At 40.8% G+C, this 17,011-nt stretch overlaps 1 protein-coding gene across 1 annotated transcript in view; it reads left to right on the forward strand.

The window, feature by feature from the left end:
• Positions 1-17,011, forward strand: part of SUSD4 (sushi domain containing 4) — a 69,736-nt gene that overhangs the window by 41,779 nt on the left and 10,946 nt on the right. Inside the window, exons 4-5 of the mRNA XM_085054720.1 lie at positions 6,512-6,691; positions 10,047-10,235. Coding sequence (XP_084910846.1) covers positions 6,512-6,691; positions 10,047-10,235 — 369 coding nt within the window. The remainder of the gene's footprint in view (positions 1-6,511; positions 6,692-10,046; positions 10,236-17,011) is intronic.

Raw genomic sequence — 17,011 nt, forward strand, 5'->3', positions numbered from 1 at the left:
TTTAGTCAACAGAGCTATTAAAATCAACAGACATGAAAAGTGTTAGTTAAATAAAGTGTGTACATTTTAGTGTTGTGACTTCTCCCCTGAAGTCATTAGCCATTACCACATTGTCTCCATGGCAGAGTGAGATAAACTGTATTTCAGGTTGCTTTTCACCATTTAAAATCAGATAAATACATGGACTTTATTCAGAGGTAGCTGAAGACTTACATGGCTGGCAGACACACTCACTGCACAGGATCAATCATCACTCACTGTGTGTAAGAACTGCAGGTACTTGTTTGTGCTCCTGGGGGAAGCATGGCTGTGAGAGTCCTGTGCCAGGACAGGGATGTGCCACAACAGGGACAAGCAGGGCCAGCAAGGACCATGCTCAGGAGGTGCACATGAGGGGAGCAGCCCTAAACAGTGGGCAGTGTGAAAGTGGTGCCTGAGATACTGGAGAGTAGCCAGAGGCAGCTGGTAAAGAATCCATGGGCTTTCAGGCAGCTGGCCTGTTGGCAGGAGAGGTTTTGGTAAAATATATTCTCCTGGACATTCTCACTGGCTACAGAGCTGTGAGGGGCACCGTGGTGAGCAGTCCCATGAGGTGACAGCTGATGTCTAGAAATGAAAGCAAAGGGGTGCCAGTAGCACCTCATCATATGGCCCCATGGGCCAGCTTCAAAGAAACAACCTGATGCCTTTAAAAACAACTATGTATGAAAATCGTGCCCTCTCCTGTTGCAGCCACTTTTCATAAATGACCTTGTCTCTCGTCTCACGGTTATTTAAGAAAATATACATGTAGAGTGACAGCAGCCTGTGTCTAAACTGGCTATTGGAACTACCAGGCAAAGCTTTAATGCTTGGAAATTCTGTTTCCTTTAGCACAGCAGGGAGCTGCTAGGAATCTTGATGTGCATCTTTGAAATGTTGCCTGTATCATCTGCTGCAGTTATTAAAATAAGCATTAATGTGTTTTATTGAATATCCAAAGCCCTTTCCAGGTCCTCCAGCCCAGTGGAAATCTGAGGAGGAAGTTTATGATCATAGTGCCATCAGCAACAAAACCCCCACCACTGTCAGTATTACCAACACTCGAGCCAGGTGTTTTCAAAAAAGAAAGAAATTGGAAGATGAGAATGTGATGGATGAAGTGACAACAGTTGCTTTAGAGATAATAATTACTTTCCAGCACAGAACACTTAAAAAAGATTGCTAGCCAATGCTCTGATCAAGCAAAGCACTTAAGCTGGAGCATAACTGTAATTATGTGATTAGTCTTGTTAAAGTTCTGTGCTCAAAATTAGGCAGATGCAAAAATGCTCTTTATTATTTGGACCAAAGAGTAGGACCCTGATTTAGGATTTAGTGAAGCAAGTGCTTAAGTACTTTCCTGATTAACATTATAATACCACCTCAGGTATTAGATTACAGAATTAATTCTTCTTTCCAATGCACAATAGCACCACTGATTCAGAAGAAATACTAAGCAAAGGCTCAGTGGCAGTCCGTGAGACCTAAGGATTGGCTTAAGTGATTTTTAGACTGATCCTTTTGCATAGTGGGAGCAGAATCATCAGAGAGGGACCCGGTAGGGAGGTGGACAGTGTAGGAATGTGGCCCATCTGGAGACCAGTTAAGAGAGAATTACAATAGGGTTTGTGATTCTCAGCTGCCTAATGACATACATAAAAGTCTTCATTGCAGAAATTCTGTAGTGATATATAGAAAGAAATTTGAAATTTCCAGCAACTGCTGGAGAAGGGAGAAGTTAATGTTTTCCCATTCATCATTACCTATCACAAGATGAAATAAACTTTATGCTGCATTTACCATTTACAGTGGGGGCTGGCTGCTCTGTGGGCTATGGTATGCTCTACACACCTCTCATCCCAGCATATATAAATGTCAGGCAGTGCCAGCTGAGCTTGAACAGTAAAAACACTCCATACTCCAGAGTTCATTTATTCTCAGGAGTTGGGATTCGGCAAAGGATAATTTTATGTCTGTATGTTATGTACGTTTAATTGTGGTTGTGTGTTTACTAGAACAATCTCTAATCACAAATGGATGCTATTTACCAAAGAAAGCAAAGCAACCTGTTTCAGAATGTAATTGATTTTAGAACTAATACGTTTGCCTGGAGCTCTTCACCCAATCAATTTGATTTTATAGGTCTGTCATTTCTCGTTAAGAGGCAGGAGATTTTAAGTGTCAGGACGAGAATGAAGTTGCATGACTCGGTGCCCAGTTAATGCCCTGTCAAAAATCTGTGTGCTTAGAGTTATGTTCTTATGTTGATCTACAGCATGTTGTGACTGTACCTTTCATCAGCTCTAATATGGTTATGTACATAAATACCAAACCTCTGAGGTAGGAATTTTGTATTTACTGTTTAAGAGCAGTATGTCATGTTGTTCACACTTTAATCTAATCTTCTCCCACTGTGATAATGTGGCTGCTGAGGCTGTTGCCCTACTTGGAACAAATGCTAGCTCTTTCCTATGAGATTGAATCTAAATTTACAGTCTGCATGGAGATGGCAACGAAGCGAAGAGCTGTGCCCTCCTCTCCCTGTGCTGCTGCAGGCAGACACCTTGGAGATGTTCTCAGTGCCTCATGCTCCCACTGACAGGGATGATAAACCTGCAGTGAAAGGAGAGGACTAGTCTGTGGTTTGGCTACAGCTTTCCTGTAGGGCATTTAGCCCTACATTTGCTTTGCCTTTGTCCCTGACTCTGTGAGATGACGGAAATATTTTTATTTCTCCATCTCTTATCTGTCTTGCCCAGTGTTTGCTGATTCTTAAGCCTGGTTACAAGTGCTCTGTATTTGTAGCCAGGCCCCAGCTCAATGGCCACAGATCTTAGGCAAAGTTTCTCTGCACTGTTGGAATACAAAGACAATAAAGTGTTACTTAATATGCACTAAATACTGTGTTTGCCATCCACAGAACTCTGCTAATAACACTGTACTGTGGATTTAACACTAGTGAAAGAAACCAGAGACAATAATGCTCTTAAATGTTTACTTTTAAGAGCACGGGGTCTAGATGAGCTGTCCCTGCATTAAACCAGTTCTTCATGGTATTCTTTTCATCCTCCCTCCCTGTTTCTCTCTGTTCCAGCCTGTCAGTGTTGTGACTAGTAGATGTAGCCAAGGCTAATTCAGAAATCTGTCCACAGTGAGATACACAGGAGCACCAGATCTCTGCATTTGAATTTACGTGCAGATAGTAAACAAAAGAGTGCCAGAGCAGGGATCAGGGCATTGTTCTTCAGCTGTACACATTTACTGTGTCAGAAAGGTCCCTCATGTGGTTTTGGCCAACGTCCAGTAGTACTCCCAAGTAAGTCCTACCAGCACTGTCTTGGATTAGCATGGACAAGGGACAATTTTTGGATGGTAAGGGCTCACCTGCAATGGATAAAGCCATCTCAAGCCAGCTGCTACCTGTGGATGGTGTGGCTATCTCCATGGTGTCTATGTCATGCTTTCATTCTGAATGGCTGTTCTGGTCCAAGTGCTCTTGGGAGGAGGTAGGGTGGTCCTCCTTCCCCATGGGCTGGAATAAACAGTTCTGAGAGATTCTGCATGGTTTGCACCTGAATGAAACACTCTAACTATACTGTTAATTTCATTCTTCAGACCAATCTTCCTGTGATGGGGAAACACTTGGTTTGATAAAGCCAAGAGCTCCTAATGTACAAAGCTGCATCTTCATGAAAGTTAGGTCAAGGTGAGCCTTCGTGCCTGGCAGGCTGTTAGCCTGCTGGCTGTACCCCACCTTTCTGCCCCTGCTAGATAAGAAATGTGTTCTTTTGGCTGGCCCATTTTAATACTGACACAGTAGATATAAGCAGATCATGTAAAACTGCCAGAAAGGAGTGTAAGTCATAGCCTTTGCTGTTCGATGCTGGTTAAAGACCGTGTGTTCCCTTAAATGGTTTAGCAGCTTCCACGGATTTGCTGAGAAGGACTTAGAATAAAGTAGTTTATTTTCTAGGACAGGACATTTTAAATTTCAGTCACTTCCTTCCAGCTTTTTCAAGCAGAATTTGTGCCAGCTAATCCAGTTGTTTGTGGAGAGGCAGCTACTGCAGTTTATGCCTGACTAAGTGCTAAACAATACTAATTCAGCCAGTGGGAAAGCATTTGCTTGCAAGGCATCAGGAAAAAGAGCTGTAATACTGTGGCCCATTGGTCTGGCATTTAGCTGGGGCTCGTAATAAGCCTGTTATCAAAGCCAGCCAGAATGTGGCAGGCAGAGGACAGTGTGGTGAGCAACTTATCCCTGTTCCCTGCCAACATCTAGCGATTAAAATGATCCCATCTACAGCTGTTCCTTGGAATAATGGGGATGGAGCCGCCGTGATAGATCATTGTAACAGAATCAATTTCCCCCACTTTGAAGGTGAAATCTCATGTTTTACTGTGCTGTGTGTGTACACACCTCCTTTATTTGTATAGCAACAGAAAGATGTTGTCTCAAGAGAGGGAGCTGTTCATTGACGTTATCTTCTGGCATCCATCTCCAACCTCCTGCTGCATGGCTGCCAAGCAGGTTCTCCATCTATCTCATCCCATCCTCATGGGGTGCCCAGGACAGCCTCTTCATGACAGCATTTATGGCTTAGTGTAAGGCATTTCTTATGGGGCATCCTCTGCTGTCTTCTCTGCTGATTAACTTGCTAGAGAGACAGAGACAGCGAAAACTGTTCAGCCTTTGAAAATGATGTCTGCACCCTTGCCAGTGTATTTTACGACCTACTGTTAGGGAATGGATCCTCCCAGACTTGAGCATTTATAAATGAATAAATTCTAAGAAAACTTCTTGCTGCAGTTTCTTAGCCCGCCTGGCAGGCTACCAGCAGCAGGAGGCACCTGCAACAGCTGCCAAGAAGCTAAAATGTAACAAGAGAAATGGAAGAATTTTTAGCTAATTATATGCTCAGGGCCCATACCTAAAAGTTGGCTAAGTACAGTGTATTTTAGAAAACATCCCTGTGATGGGAAGGTACAAAGGAAAGTATATTTTAACTGGGGGAGCAACACTGTCCCCCTTCACAGTTAGTGAAATTTAGGGATGGAGTCTCAGAGTAATAGATCCCCCCTAGTTTGCCTAACTAAATAAAAAATTATGAAATATATTTGCTCTCAGTAGTTTTTGAGTGCTGTGCTAAATGACAGTTTATCTTGCTTCTACTTGTCCTTCTAAACAAACAAGCTTTCACTATCACTTTACTTAGTGCAGAGTAATGATTATTTGCTAAATACAAATTTAGATTTTCCTCTTCCTCTTTCACAAGAATTACCCATGAAAATGGCAGAAACTTTCAGGAAAGTCTGAAGGGACATCTAAAACTTTTTTCTTCGTTTTTTTTTTTTAATAAATACTGTATTACTAAATGAAGATAATTGTCTCTCGTGGTAGAAGTGTTGGGGGAATAAAACAACATAACACAGGCTTATAATATTTTTCCTGTCTTTTTTTTGTTTGAAATACATCTTGGGTTTTGATGCCTGGAAACTTTTATCACCATCTCTGTCATGGATTGACTGCTGGCCGACAACCAAAATTTTTCTCCCAGTATTTAATCTTTTCCTCTCTTCTGTTTAATCTCACTTTGCCTTTATGATGAGGATGAACTCTGAGTCACCTGGACTATTCCCTCATATCTCCTTGGCTTGTTTCTCAATTATTCAGTATTAGCAGAGGGATATTTTTCCCCTGCTTCACCCTTCCACTTTCCACATCTTTCAGTGTTCTGAGTTTCATTCTGTATTTTGGTGTTTTTGGCACTCACACCGAGTGAGATGTGTGACTGTCTGATCTGTGTGTCACAGACAGGGGCTAGAGTCCATCCCTGTATCACTACAGGTTTGCAGTCCCTTCTTGAGAGTCTTCTACAAGCACTGGAGATGTTGCTCAGGACCTTAAAAACCATGACCTCTAAAGGCATATGAATGCAGGCACATAAAATTATCTGGTTTAAAACATGATCAAGGAGATCACAGTGAAGACATTCTTGTAACCAACTCTGTGGAGGGGAGCTGGATAAACCCTTGTAGATGTAACTGATTTTCATCTGTCTCTCTGCTAAAACTGCAGTTTTTCTGTGTTCCTTGTGCCATATTTGTATTTTATCTTTTCTTTTGTCCTGTCCTTAGTGCTGTCAGAGTCTGCCTTCGCGTGGAACCTTGGGATAGTCAGACTTTGTGATTTGCACACATGATGAATGGAGGGCCAAAATTAACAAGAGTCTTCCTAAAGGCTCTTTGTTGGTTTTAAAAAGGCTGGGGGAGCAATCCATTACTGTAGCACCTCAGCTTCTCCTACAGTACTATAGACTTTGTAAATGGTGGTTTACTAGGGAAAGGGCACTTTTACTGAAATGCATGTATTTTCCAAACAGTTTAAGCAGAGCACTTACATTAAATGCTAACTTTTGCTTAAGAGCTTGATTGCTGAATAGCTAGCCATGTTTTTTTAATTAAGTTACTATTTCTTTTTCTCATGAAGTCACAGATTGCCTTGTTCCACATGTTGAAGATGCAGAGGTTCATAACAAGACATACAGGACTGGCGATAAGTTAATAATCAGCTGTCATGAAGGATTCCAGATCCGTTACCCTGACTTAGACAACATGGTTTCCATATGTCAAGACGATGGAACATGGGATAATCTACCCATATGTCAAGGTTTAGTACTCCAGCACGTCCTGTTTTATAGCTCATGCATCCTGTGATAGTTTGCCAATATTTTTTCCTATGGTCGTAAGAATGTCAGTGATCTGATAAGCTCCACAGTGCAGTGTTTGAATAGTGCTGCTGCTAAGATTTTTTTGATTTCTCTTCCCCTTTGCTCACTGCAGGAAAGATGTTGCTTTCTGGACATACCCATGCTTATAATACTACTTTAAATACTGCTTTTTTGTTTGCAAACCTAAAATCTGACACAAATACACTGCGTTAAAAAGTTAAAAACAACCAAGGTAATCAGTCAGAAATTCTGCTGGGCATCTTGCATTTTTTCACCAATTAATTTGTGGTAAGATTTAAGCCTCTAACTGCACTTTGTCTTTCTTTGCCTTTTGCAGAAGGCAGGGGTAGAGGAGAGAAGCTGGAACCTGTTCTTCTGTCAGAGTTTTCATCAGAGTTGTTGATTTGATTCACAGTCCATTAACCTTTTGGTATTGACTGAAAATTCAGGGTGTGCACAGGAATGATTTTGGCCAGAAAAGCCATTAGGCATGGAACTAGAAATATCAACAGCATGGGATCCCAGCTCAGCTTAGACTGTGAGAAATGGCTGGGGCTAAGGCAGCTTTAGTGAATGGAAATCCACTAACCCTGGGCACCTTTTCCCTTCACATTTCTAATAAGCACATCTGAGTGCCACTGATTCCATTTTAACCAAGTCACGTCTTGGTAACAAGCTTGGCCCACAGAACAGCAGTAGAGATTTTAGCTGAGGAGCAGACTGGGTTAGTCCCAACTTTCCTCAAACCCATCTGTCACCTCCTCGAGCTAACACTTCTCTGTTGGAACTTAGTTACACTGTCACACGGATTTGCAGGGTCAGGGCAGGCTGGGACACTCCTCAGGAGCAGCAGCACATCACACTGTCCCCAGGATCTTGCCTCAGACTGTGGCAGATTCTTAGACATCTGACTGGGCTAGGTCAGCATTTCATCTGAATAGCTAGCACTCATTGTGTCTCAACAGGCCTGACAGCAAAGGGGAGTTTGTGCAAAACCATAGCAAAGTGGATGCCAGTTTTGGGGTGTCTTAGCAGCAGTGGCATCACGTGTGGCAGTGTGGAGTGTACAGCCCCTTTCTGTGGGGGTGCACCTCACATTAGGTGAGGTAGATGAAGACTCTTGCAGTTGGGAAAGATGAATGTTCAAAAGGTTGATTTGCAGATGCTGTACTTGCCAAAGGTCCAGGTGAAAACTTTGAGACAGGCAATGTTTACTGAGTAAGCTGGAGTACCCCAAATACCCCTTGGCTTATTACTTCTGTTGCTGTATTTGTACTGTGAAACACAATCAATTGCTCCTACCCAATAGTCAATATTAACGCTTTTCAAAATAAAAGCAGTGCTAATAAAAGTTAAGAAATCAATTGCACAAGACCCAAGTGCTGTGATTACCAGACAGGCAGAGAAAAGGCAATTCAGATTCAACTCTGCCATATTTTGCCAAATTCTATAAAGATACAGCTAAATTGTCTCCAGAATTTTCTTTTTGCCATGTCAGGTACTAATAAGATCAGAGCCACTTGTCTGCTTGCTCTAGGTAGGCTGTCAGGTGCATTTCTATAGCCCTTTCTTTACAACAGGCAGGGGAGCCTCATGACACTAAGATGCATTTTTTCCCTGCCAGATCAGTGGGGAAGGACTGTAGAGTGTATAAAAATCTAACCTCTATTTTTGCCATGAGATAATAATTTTAATTACTGGTCTGGAAGGATGTTTACTTGGCAAACAAAAAAAAAGTCAAAATGAAGTTTTGCAAGCTTGAGTTGCTTGGAGTCCTAGGAATTTTCACAAATGCTTGGCTGTCATACAAATTCAAATAAATCTCTGTCCTGCATGACAAGGAATATAATGAGCATTAAAATTCTGAGCCAGCAGGACCGAATTTTCCCCGATACAGTTCAGAGAAGAGTAAGCTTGGTCTTGCTTGGGCAGTCTGTGCTCTTTCTGTCCCACTGGGGGCTGCTTATGTTGTCCTGCTCGATGGGCTGCTCAGTTTGCAGGGATTAGTGTGCTGTGTGTGGGGCATTCTTGATCAGGGCACAGCAGCAGTCAGCAGATAGGATGCTTGAAGCTTTATTTGAGCAGGGACATAACCAGCTGCTTAAACAGCTATCAGAACCATTGCTCTGGTGGTACAGCATGCTGCAAAAGGCTTTCAAGCTTTTTCTTTTGTTTTCTTTTGGTTTTGTTCCTCTCCCTCAAAATAACATTGCAAGGAAATGGCTGCTTGAAATGCTGCTGAGGCTTTTTGTTTTAAATGCCAGTACCTTACAAGAAGTTCTCAGACTGATTTTAGTTTCCTCCTCAGGCTTAAAATTATGGGAGTCCTGTGAACATCCTTCACAAATTCCTAGTGGTGGCAAGAGACCTATTTATGGGCTGCCATAATGCAGCTTCCATTAGTCACATAACTCTAAAATATTATTTTTCATTCCCTGATTACTAGTCATCTTTTCTCCACATTATTGCAAATTAAAAAATCAAACAGTATCAGATATTATCCAGAGGGTCATTTCTGAGGCCATGAGGAATGACATGTTACAGATGTGCCACTGTTAAATTCACTGCTCTTTGTTGCCCCAAATTTGGTTGGTGACCATTTAGCTGTCACTGCTCAGTACAATCCGTGATCCAAATCCCTCAGGAGTAATTCCAGAAGGAGAACTGGAACGTAGTCTCTGAATTGTGACTTCATTTACAATTTCTGGTGATAACAGGTACCTTAACTTTTTGATAACCTAGTCTGAGACCTCACTCAGTGTTTATCATGGGACTACTTCTGGAAGACTTGTCCCTTTAGACTTTCTCAAACTGGAATTTAAAAGTCATTAATTCTGACTGCAAATCTTTTACAGTTGTGTGCACTTTGTCACAGGAGCAGTTTTAATTTTTAAGAGGGTTTACATGCCTGTCATTCTTAAGAGGAGGAATAAAACTCACCGTTTATATAAATGACAATCTTCATTTATTAAAGATTCTACCTCAAAAAGAAATTGCCATCTGCTGAGCCAGTGAATGTTTGTTAAGCAAAATACTGTCAGTTTCAGGAAACCTTTCCTGGGTTTGTTGGGAGTGAAGCCCATGCTAGCACAGCGTGTGGGCTAAACAACAAAAGGGGTTGAAAAAGGGTAATGAGGCAGATAGATCTGAGGGAGATCATGCAGACATGCCATTCATAGTGGGGAGGATGAAAAATATCACACTCCTCAATTTAGAAACTGTAACTGAGATGTGTGAAGATGACTGAGATAAGCCCTTGATAATAAAAGAAACCTCCCTCTTCTTAATTTGCAGGTTGCCTGAGGCCATTGGTTCTTCCTCATAGTTACATTAACGTGTCTGAGTTCGGGGCTTCCTTCCCCGTAGGAACAGTGGTGTATTATCAGTGCTTCCCTGGATACAAACTAGAAGGGGCAGAGATCCTTGAGTGCATGTATAACCTTATCTGGTCAGATAGCCCACCTAGGTGCCTTGATGTGGAAGGTAAATGCCTTGCTGTTTGTTTCTCTTTCCATTTTGCGAGATCTGCATGCTCTGTGTGATCTTGACTCAGGGCTGTAGCCACAATTCCTCTCTCCACGGTGTTCCCCCAGCTGTGCAGAGCCTGTTCTGGGTTTTGCTGGGTGCAGAGCCTGCTGTGCTTCACTGCCCCCTCAGCTCTTGGTGTTCCCTAAGGAATGTTTGCTCTCACAGTGCAAGAGGGAAAGCTCCTAATGATTGCTTTGCCCTTATAAATACAAACTCTGCTGCATTTCTGATCAAAACACTGAAGAAGTTGTATAACTCACCTTCCTGTGAGATGCTCAGAGTTCCTACACAGATGGATGGATTTCCATGATAAGCTAAAAAATACTCCACAGAAACTCTAGTTTGGGCTGTGCCAGCTGCAGTCATCACTCAGTGCCACACGGTGCTGCACACTTGAGTATTCACTGTCTCTGATAGTAGTTAACCTTAAAGAAGGATTGACAACTAAAATGACTGAGCTAATTTATTGATGAGGAACATAAAATCCGTGCAGTGTGAAACAGAGGTAAATCCTAGCGAGCCGAAAGGAGTAATCTGTGACTAGAGCTGGGGTGGAAGATGTTGTAGTGCATTTATATTTGCATCCAAGACATTTTAAACAGAAATACTGGATGGATTGCTCCATACATTGCCAAAATTGCATAAACTACCCTCCTCCATCTTCACATCTTGAATGAAACATCCTAGGGAGTCATCAGAATCCAAATACATCCTCTGCGTTTCATACCCCTAAAAGAACGACATTTTTGTTCTATTTCGAGCCTGTAAGGAAGCTATCTATATGTAGAATTTAGCTAAAAGCAATTAGAGGAATTCATATGTGATGCTTGTGTCACTGAACTAAATGCTAAGCATTCTGAAAGTGCAAAAATTTGCCAAAAGCATCAACAAAGTGATACACTGCACAAAAAATAATTAAATGATCCTTATTTTTAGCTGTCAATTCAAGTTCCAAAATTCAAAAATGCCTTTGCAATTTTGGAATGACAAAACAAGATGATTTTTTTTTGTTTATTTAGCTCACCATGAAAGATTAATCCTCAATCAGCTCTGTGTAAGCCATTTTTGGAAGGCTTGTTTGCTGTTGTTTATAGCATGGAAAATACATTAAAAATCAGAAGGACCCTGTTAGACTTGGTCCAAACAATATAACTGACTTGATAAAAATGAGAATTCTTCAGTTAGGAAGATAAGAGCATGAAACTCAAGTATATGAAGCAGAAAAATTTGTGTCTTATCGTCACTTAACACAGGTGAGCATTACAGCTGTTATCAAATTCTGGAGAAAATGCATGTGCTCATTGTTTCTTGCTTGTATTATAAAGTCATAGAGAGGCTCTTTTTCTTGATAATTTAAAACATGAGGCAAAAAACTTCTGCCTTGACAGTTCTATATTTTATATAATGTGTCAAAAGTTATCATCCCCACTGAGCTATGATGGTCTGTGATGGGGGGATCAGTGTGTGGCAAGACACTGAGCCAAGGCCATCAGGGAGGACTCCTGGGTTCTCATTTTGATTCAGCCTCCCTTTCAATCACTTTCTTACTATTCTCTTTAAATGCCAAAACTTTCCATGGTGATTTCACATGGCATCCCATCAGTGCATGCATTGAGAGAACCACACGAGACCAAAGTCTGGAGCACAATGCTTCCAAGAACTGATTCTGCTCAGCTTTGGGGCAGAAGAGAGAACTTTCAGCAGCACTGAAGGGTCATCCCTGACAGCTCCCCTAGTGAACTCTGCTGTAGGGCTGCTTCAGCAGGTGTGTAGTGATGTTTAAAATCAATCCAGATAGGGTTAAGTGATTTATGCGAGTGGTGCCAGTCTCCAGGAATCTTGTTACAATGCACTACTCTTAATTAGTGGACAGAATTCCTTCCCTGCGTATTTTTTTTATTCTCCACCTTGCATTCCAATGCCAAGCTCATTTTTCAGCATTCCTTTTATGTATGTGGTGTAATCTCGCCAAGCAGTATTTTTCACAGAGGAAATCTGCAAATAACAAATTAATTCCGTTTATTTCTTTCCATGTTCAATTAAAAATGTATCATAATGACATTTCCTGCTCAGTATTTTAATATGGTAATGATTAAAAGCAAATGACTGCTAGGAAGCTATAGCAAACCATTTGAGAGCTTTTATTTTCCTATAAACAATGCTGCTTACAGCCTTCTCATTTAGATGTATGTTCTTGTTGAAGCTTCCACAGAAGGGATTTCCTAAATTTGTGGGTAGTCACAAAAATACTGTACGTCAATCTGGTGAATTTTTCCCTCTTTGTTAGGGAAAATAAATTCTGAATGAAGGCTTTGTAGCTCTATTTAAATAAAAACTTACACCAGGGACCACTCAGCTCCTGTTGTACATGAGGCTTTCTAATGCTTCCCAGCCTTACCCTCAATATTTCCAAGCAAGGAGCTCCCACCAGCTTGGAGGAGAGACTAATTTTTGCTGTTAGAGAAGGAGGTTTTTTTCTGAGAAGTGAAATCAGTGCTGCTTTAGTCAGAGCAGCACATAGAAACTGTGTCACCTGGCACTGAAGTGCAGCCAGCAGTGCAGAGCTGAGCAGCGACTGCTCAGAAACAGCTGTTTGCATCTGGCTGGGGCAGTGGTTATGGCTCCAGCAAAAAGGGATGCCTCTAGCTCAGATTGCCAAGTGTTTGCTGGTATGAGATCCTCTTCTTAAATGCTTGTACCTTTGCCAGGTTTTAAACATTTGGATAGGTTTTTGAGTGTCTGCCTCAAGCTGAATCATCTGGGAGGCTTCAGTTGAAATGGCTGAGCGATGTCAGAGAAGGACGGTGTTGTTTTACCAGTGCTAGCAAATTTTACAGTCATTCAGAGGATAAGATGAAGTATCTTCATGGTGAATTTTCTTCTTCTTTAACTTTCTTAATTTCCTTTTTTTCTAGTGAACTTCTGTAATTATGCAGAAACTTTTTAAACCTTCTTTTGTACTGAAACTCAATAGACACTTCCAAGAAAATAGAAGGAAAATGGGATTTGGGTTTTTTAAATATGATTTTTAAATTACCAGTTTGGGGTTAATTATCCATCTGTAGAAATTGATGTAAGTTAGTGGTTGCCTTCTGTATAATCTGGTATGCAAAACATGGGTGCAGAATTAATGAGATTGAAGAATACCACACGGGATATAAATATTAATTGTAAAATAAATCAAATAGCTTCCAAAAACATTGGAGGAGAGCAAATACTTGAAAACATACCTGTATGGAACTCTGTGAAATGAAACATTTAAAACTAGGGAATGTTTGTAATATGATACTCTGGGGTGTATAAAGATTACACAGGATTTTGAGAAATAATAATCATAAAACCCCACAAACCCAAAACCCACCAAACTAAACAAAAAAAAAACCTTGGCCATGAGTACTTTGGGAATGTGATCTGCATGATTACACTCCTTGCCATCTGGACTCTGTATTTTAATTTTTTATGCCCTCTGGAAATCTTCCAAGAAGATGTAAGGAATAGTTCTTACAAAGGACTGGGTAGTGGCAAGGGGAGCAGGTAAAGGGAGGAAAGGCTGGGAAAATTTGATTATAATGCTAGAAAATAAAGCAGTTGTATAGATAGTGTCATTGGGAATTCCTGGCTTTGTATCTAAAAGGGAAAACAGGTTGATTCAATTTGCAGACAACAGACATGATCCTATTGTCTAGAATGTCTTGTTTTAGCATCATCCCAGCTGGACAGAAGAGCTGATCTTGCGAGAAATCAAATCTATTGCAATATCAAAACTTCATTCTGCTTTCTGGGACCAGGAGAGGTTAAATATGAAAAAATGTAAAACAGAAAATATTTCAAATTTTTCAAATTGAAAATTAAAATGAAACATAAAGAATAGACTTCAAAGGGGAGACTCAATAAATAGCAGATAAGAAAAACTCAGAAAAAGCTGAAGGTTTTTCGAAACTCTGGAATATAAAACAACCTCATAGTGAGGGTAGATTAAAAGACAAAATGCTAAGCAACCATAAAGGTACTGAAAGGATTCTGAAAATTATAGAAACTATGGAAGAAAGGTAGGAGAAGGAAGAAATTAAGAAAATTGCACAACAAAGCCAACAAAGCCAGAAGTGCAAGGAAACCCAAAATCTGGGCACCAGGAGATAAATAAGGGCTTAGTCATATGAAAAATGAGAATAAAAAAGGGCTTAGTCATATGAAAATCAAAACCAACAAAGTACACTACAGATTAAAAAAAATCTGGAAAGACAGGTAAGAATACAGAACAGAGCTTTAAAATTTTTCTTCTCATAAGCCTGGGGACAGACACTTAAGAGAGGGGCTGATAATTCTTACTTAGAACCTAGAAAGTAAAGAGTATGAAAGAGAAGGGTGATATTACAGATGAAATGCCATAGCCCTGTAATAGTTCAAAACAAAATAGCTGACTCTTTGTAACCAGCTATGTGCAGGACACTTTGAAGGAAAGCTTTATAAATCTACATTCTTCTATAACAATTCCTAATGCCCTAAGCAGTGATTGACACTGAGCTATTTATTTGAGAAACTAGGCACTTAAAATCTTTTAAATTCTTGATGGAACAGAGAGCAACACTGAGAAAAAAGGATAGAAATCAGCTTGTAATCAGTTATGTTCAGGAGACAGGATGAAGTAAGCAATCCTAAGCCTGAGATGTTGTACATTGGTACAAACGGATTTCTCTGTTTCTTTGCTGACACTGAGAAGGCTTTAAATAAATTCCAACATGACAGACTGATGTGTATCCTCAGGGAAGATAATGTTGATGCAGCACATCTCCAACAGATAGAAGTCCTGTAGAGGGAGCAGAGGGCAGCAATACAAGCAAGTTATGAAACACTGAGGTATTAAGAAATTAAGTGAGGTAGATACCAGGATTCTGTTGTAGGTTTGTACCTACTCAGCTTGCAGGCAGGAGGGAGAATAAATTAAATATTGCTCAGCTGCCAAAGTGGTCATCCAGGCTAACTGAGTTAATGTTAACGTGGAACATTGATAGCCTTGTGTTTAGTAGTTCTGACTGCAGTGGTATCTCACTGCCTACAGCAACACTCATTGTGACTCAGGAACTACAGCCAGCAGTAAATGCTTAAATAGCAGCAGACAACAATATTTCTAAAGATCTTTACCAGGGCAACACCTTTATATCAGTAACACCTTTAGCCTGATACCAAATGAAATAGGCTGACAGTGTTTCACCCTGGGAATGCTTGTTGTGGAAAGCAAGTGTGATGAAGAAGTTTAAGAGGATAGTTTTCCTTAGAAAAAAATCATTCAATAATTCTGTGTGTTTGCACTGTAGACAGTTAATTCATTCAACACCCAGGAGTGCAGAAATGACACACGTCCAGCCAGCCTGTATCAGTGTGGAAGGTGAACACTTGAGCTTGGAGTATCTGGGCTTTTGTGCAGTCAGAAAATGCTGAACTTGATCTGTCCACCTTTACCCATAGCTGAAGAGGTGAGGAAAAGGAGCAAAAGGAGCACAGAGACATGAAATGCTAGACAGAGAAGTCATGTTCTTCTGTGGAAAAGCTGCTAAATAATCATCCAATCTCTTAAATCCAGCAGCTGTATTGCAAAGTGAAACACAAAGAAAACCAGACCACAATTTGAGACAGAATGGATGCACAACAAAGTGGTCTTTTTGCAGTTCTTGTTGTGAGGGTTGGAGGGTTTAGATAACAAGCTCCAAGTTGAAGACTTTGTTTGGAGAAGATAAATAGCATTATATTTCTAAGTGACTGCTCCTTTTTTGCATTGCAGAAATCTTTGATCTTGGCTGGGATTAAAATAGATGCCTTCTCCACTGTTCATAGTTTTTCAGGAAAGCAACAGAATAACATTTTGTAATCTGTTTCTTTCATGTCTTCCCTTTCTCCTTGTTGCATAGGACTGCCACAGTAAATCACTGTTTTACACCTGCTCTGTCACCTCTGCACCTTTCAGAAACTCCTTTGGCATTTCCAGAATCAGCCATACACCCAACTTTCTTATGGAGCCATAATTTCTGCCCTGCAGTGCCACATTAGCTGCCAGATGCATGTAGTGTGTTATCCACTGTGCTTTAAATATGCTGTGGATTAGGTGGGGGACAGCAGACAAAAATTCTTCCTGAGGGCTGGTTTATAATACTAACCTGTAACTGTGGCTGACAAGGCTGCTTGGAAGAGAAAATAACACATTGCCTACCTTGAAGTCAAACATCTCTGTGCTTTATGGACATTTTCATTAAATTTTGGCCACACAGTGCAATCACAGAACATCTTCCACAAATGGAGGGAACTGTAGCTACAGACTCTGTGCATCAGGAAGTCTACTCACTTATTCATTTCCTGAGATGAAAACCAATATTTAAAGGGTGGCACTTTCACCAGTCAGTGAAGGCACTTGGGAACTAAACATAAATAACAGAAACCAACACTCCTCTGTCCTAGTCTTGTACCTTCCTAGTCTTGTAAGATGGTTTGTGAGATTACAGTGCTAAAATCACCTGCTGGTTTTCCTCACATCCTTTTTTTGGGGGTTTTTTTTCCTAATAGCACTCAATTGGGAGTGGGACCTTGTGCTTTTTCCTGCCTTATGTGGTATAGCTTGATTTCCTCAGCCTTCAGCTAAGCCCTGGAATACAGCTTGTCTATTCCAGCATTCCTTGTCTCCATCAGTCCCTGATGACTGGTGTAGCTGACCCCACACAAGCTCAAGGGATTCTTGCTTA

Source organism: Lichenostomus cassidix, chromosome 3 (assembly GCF_008360975.1).
Source record: "Lichenostomus cassidix isolate B80296 chromosome 3, HeHo_3.0, whole genome shotgun sequence".
Taxonomy (NCBI): Eukaryota; Metazoa; Chordata; class Aves; order Passeriformes; family Meliphagidae; genus Lichenostomus; species Lichenostomus cassidix.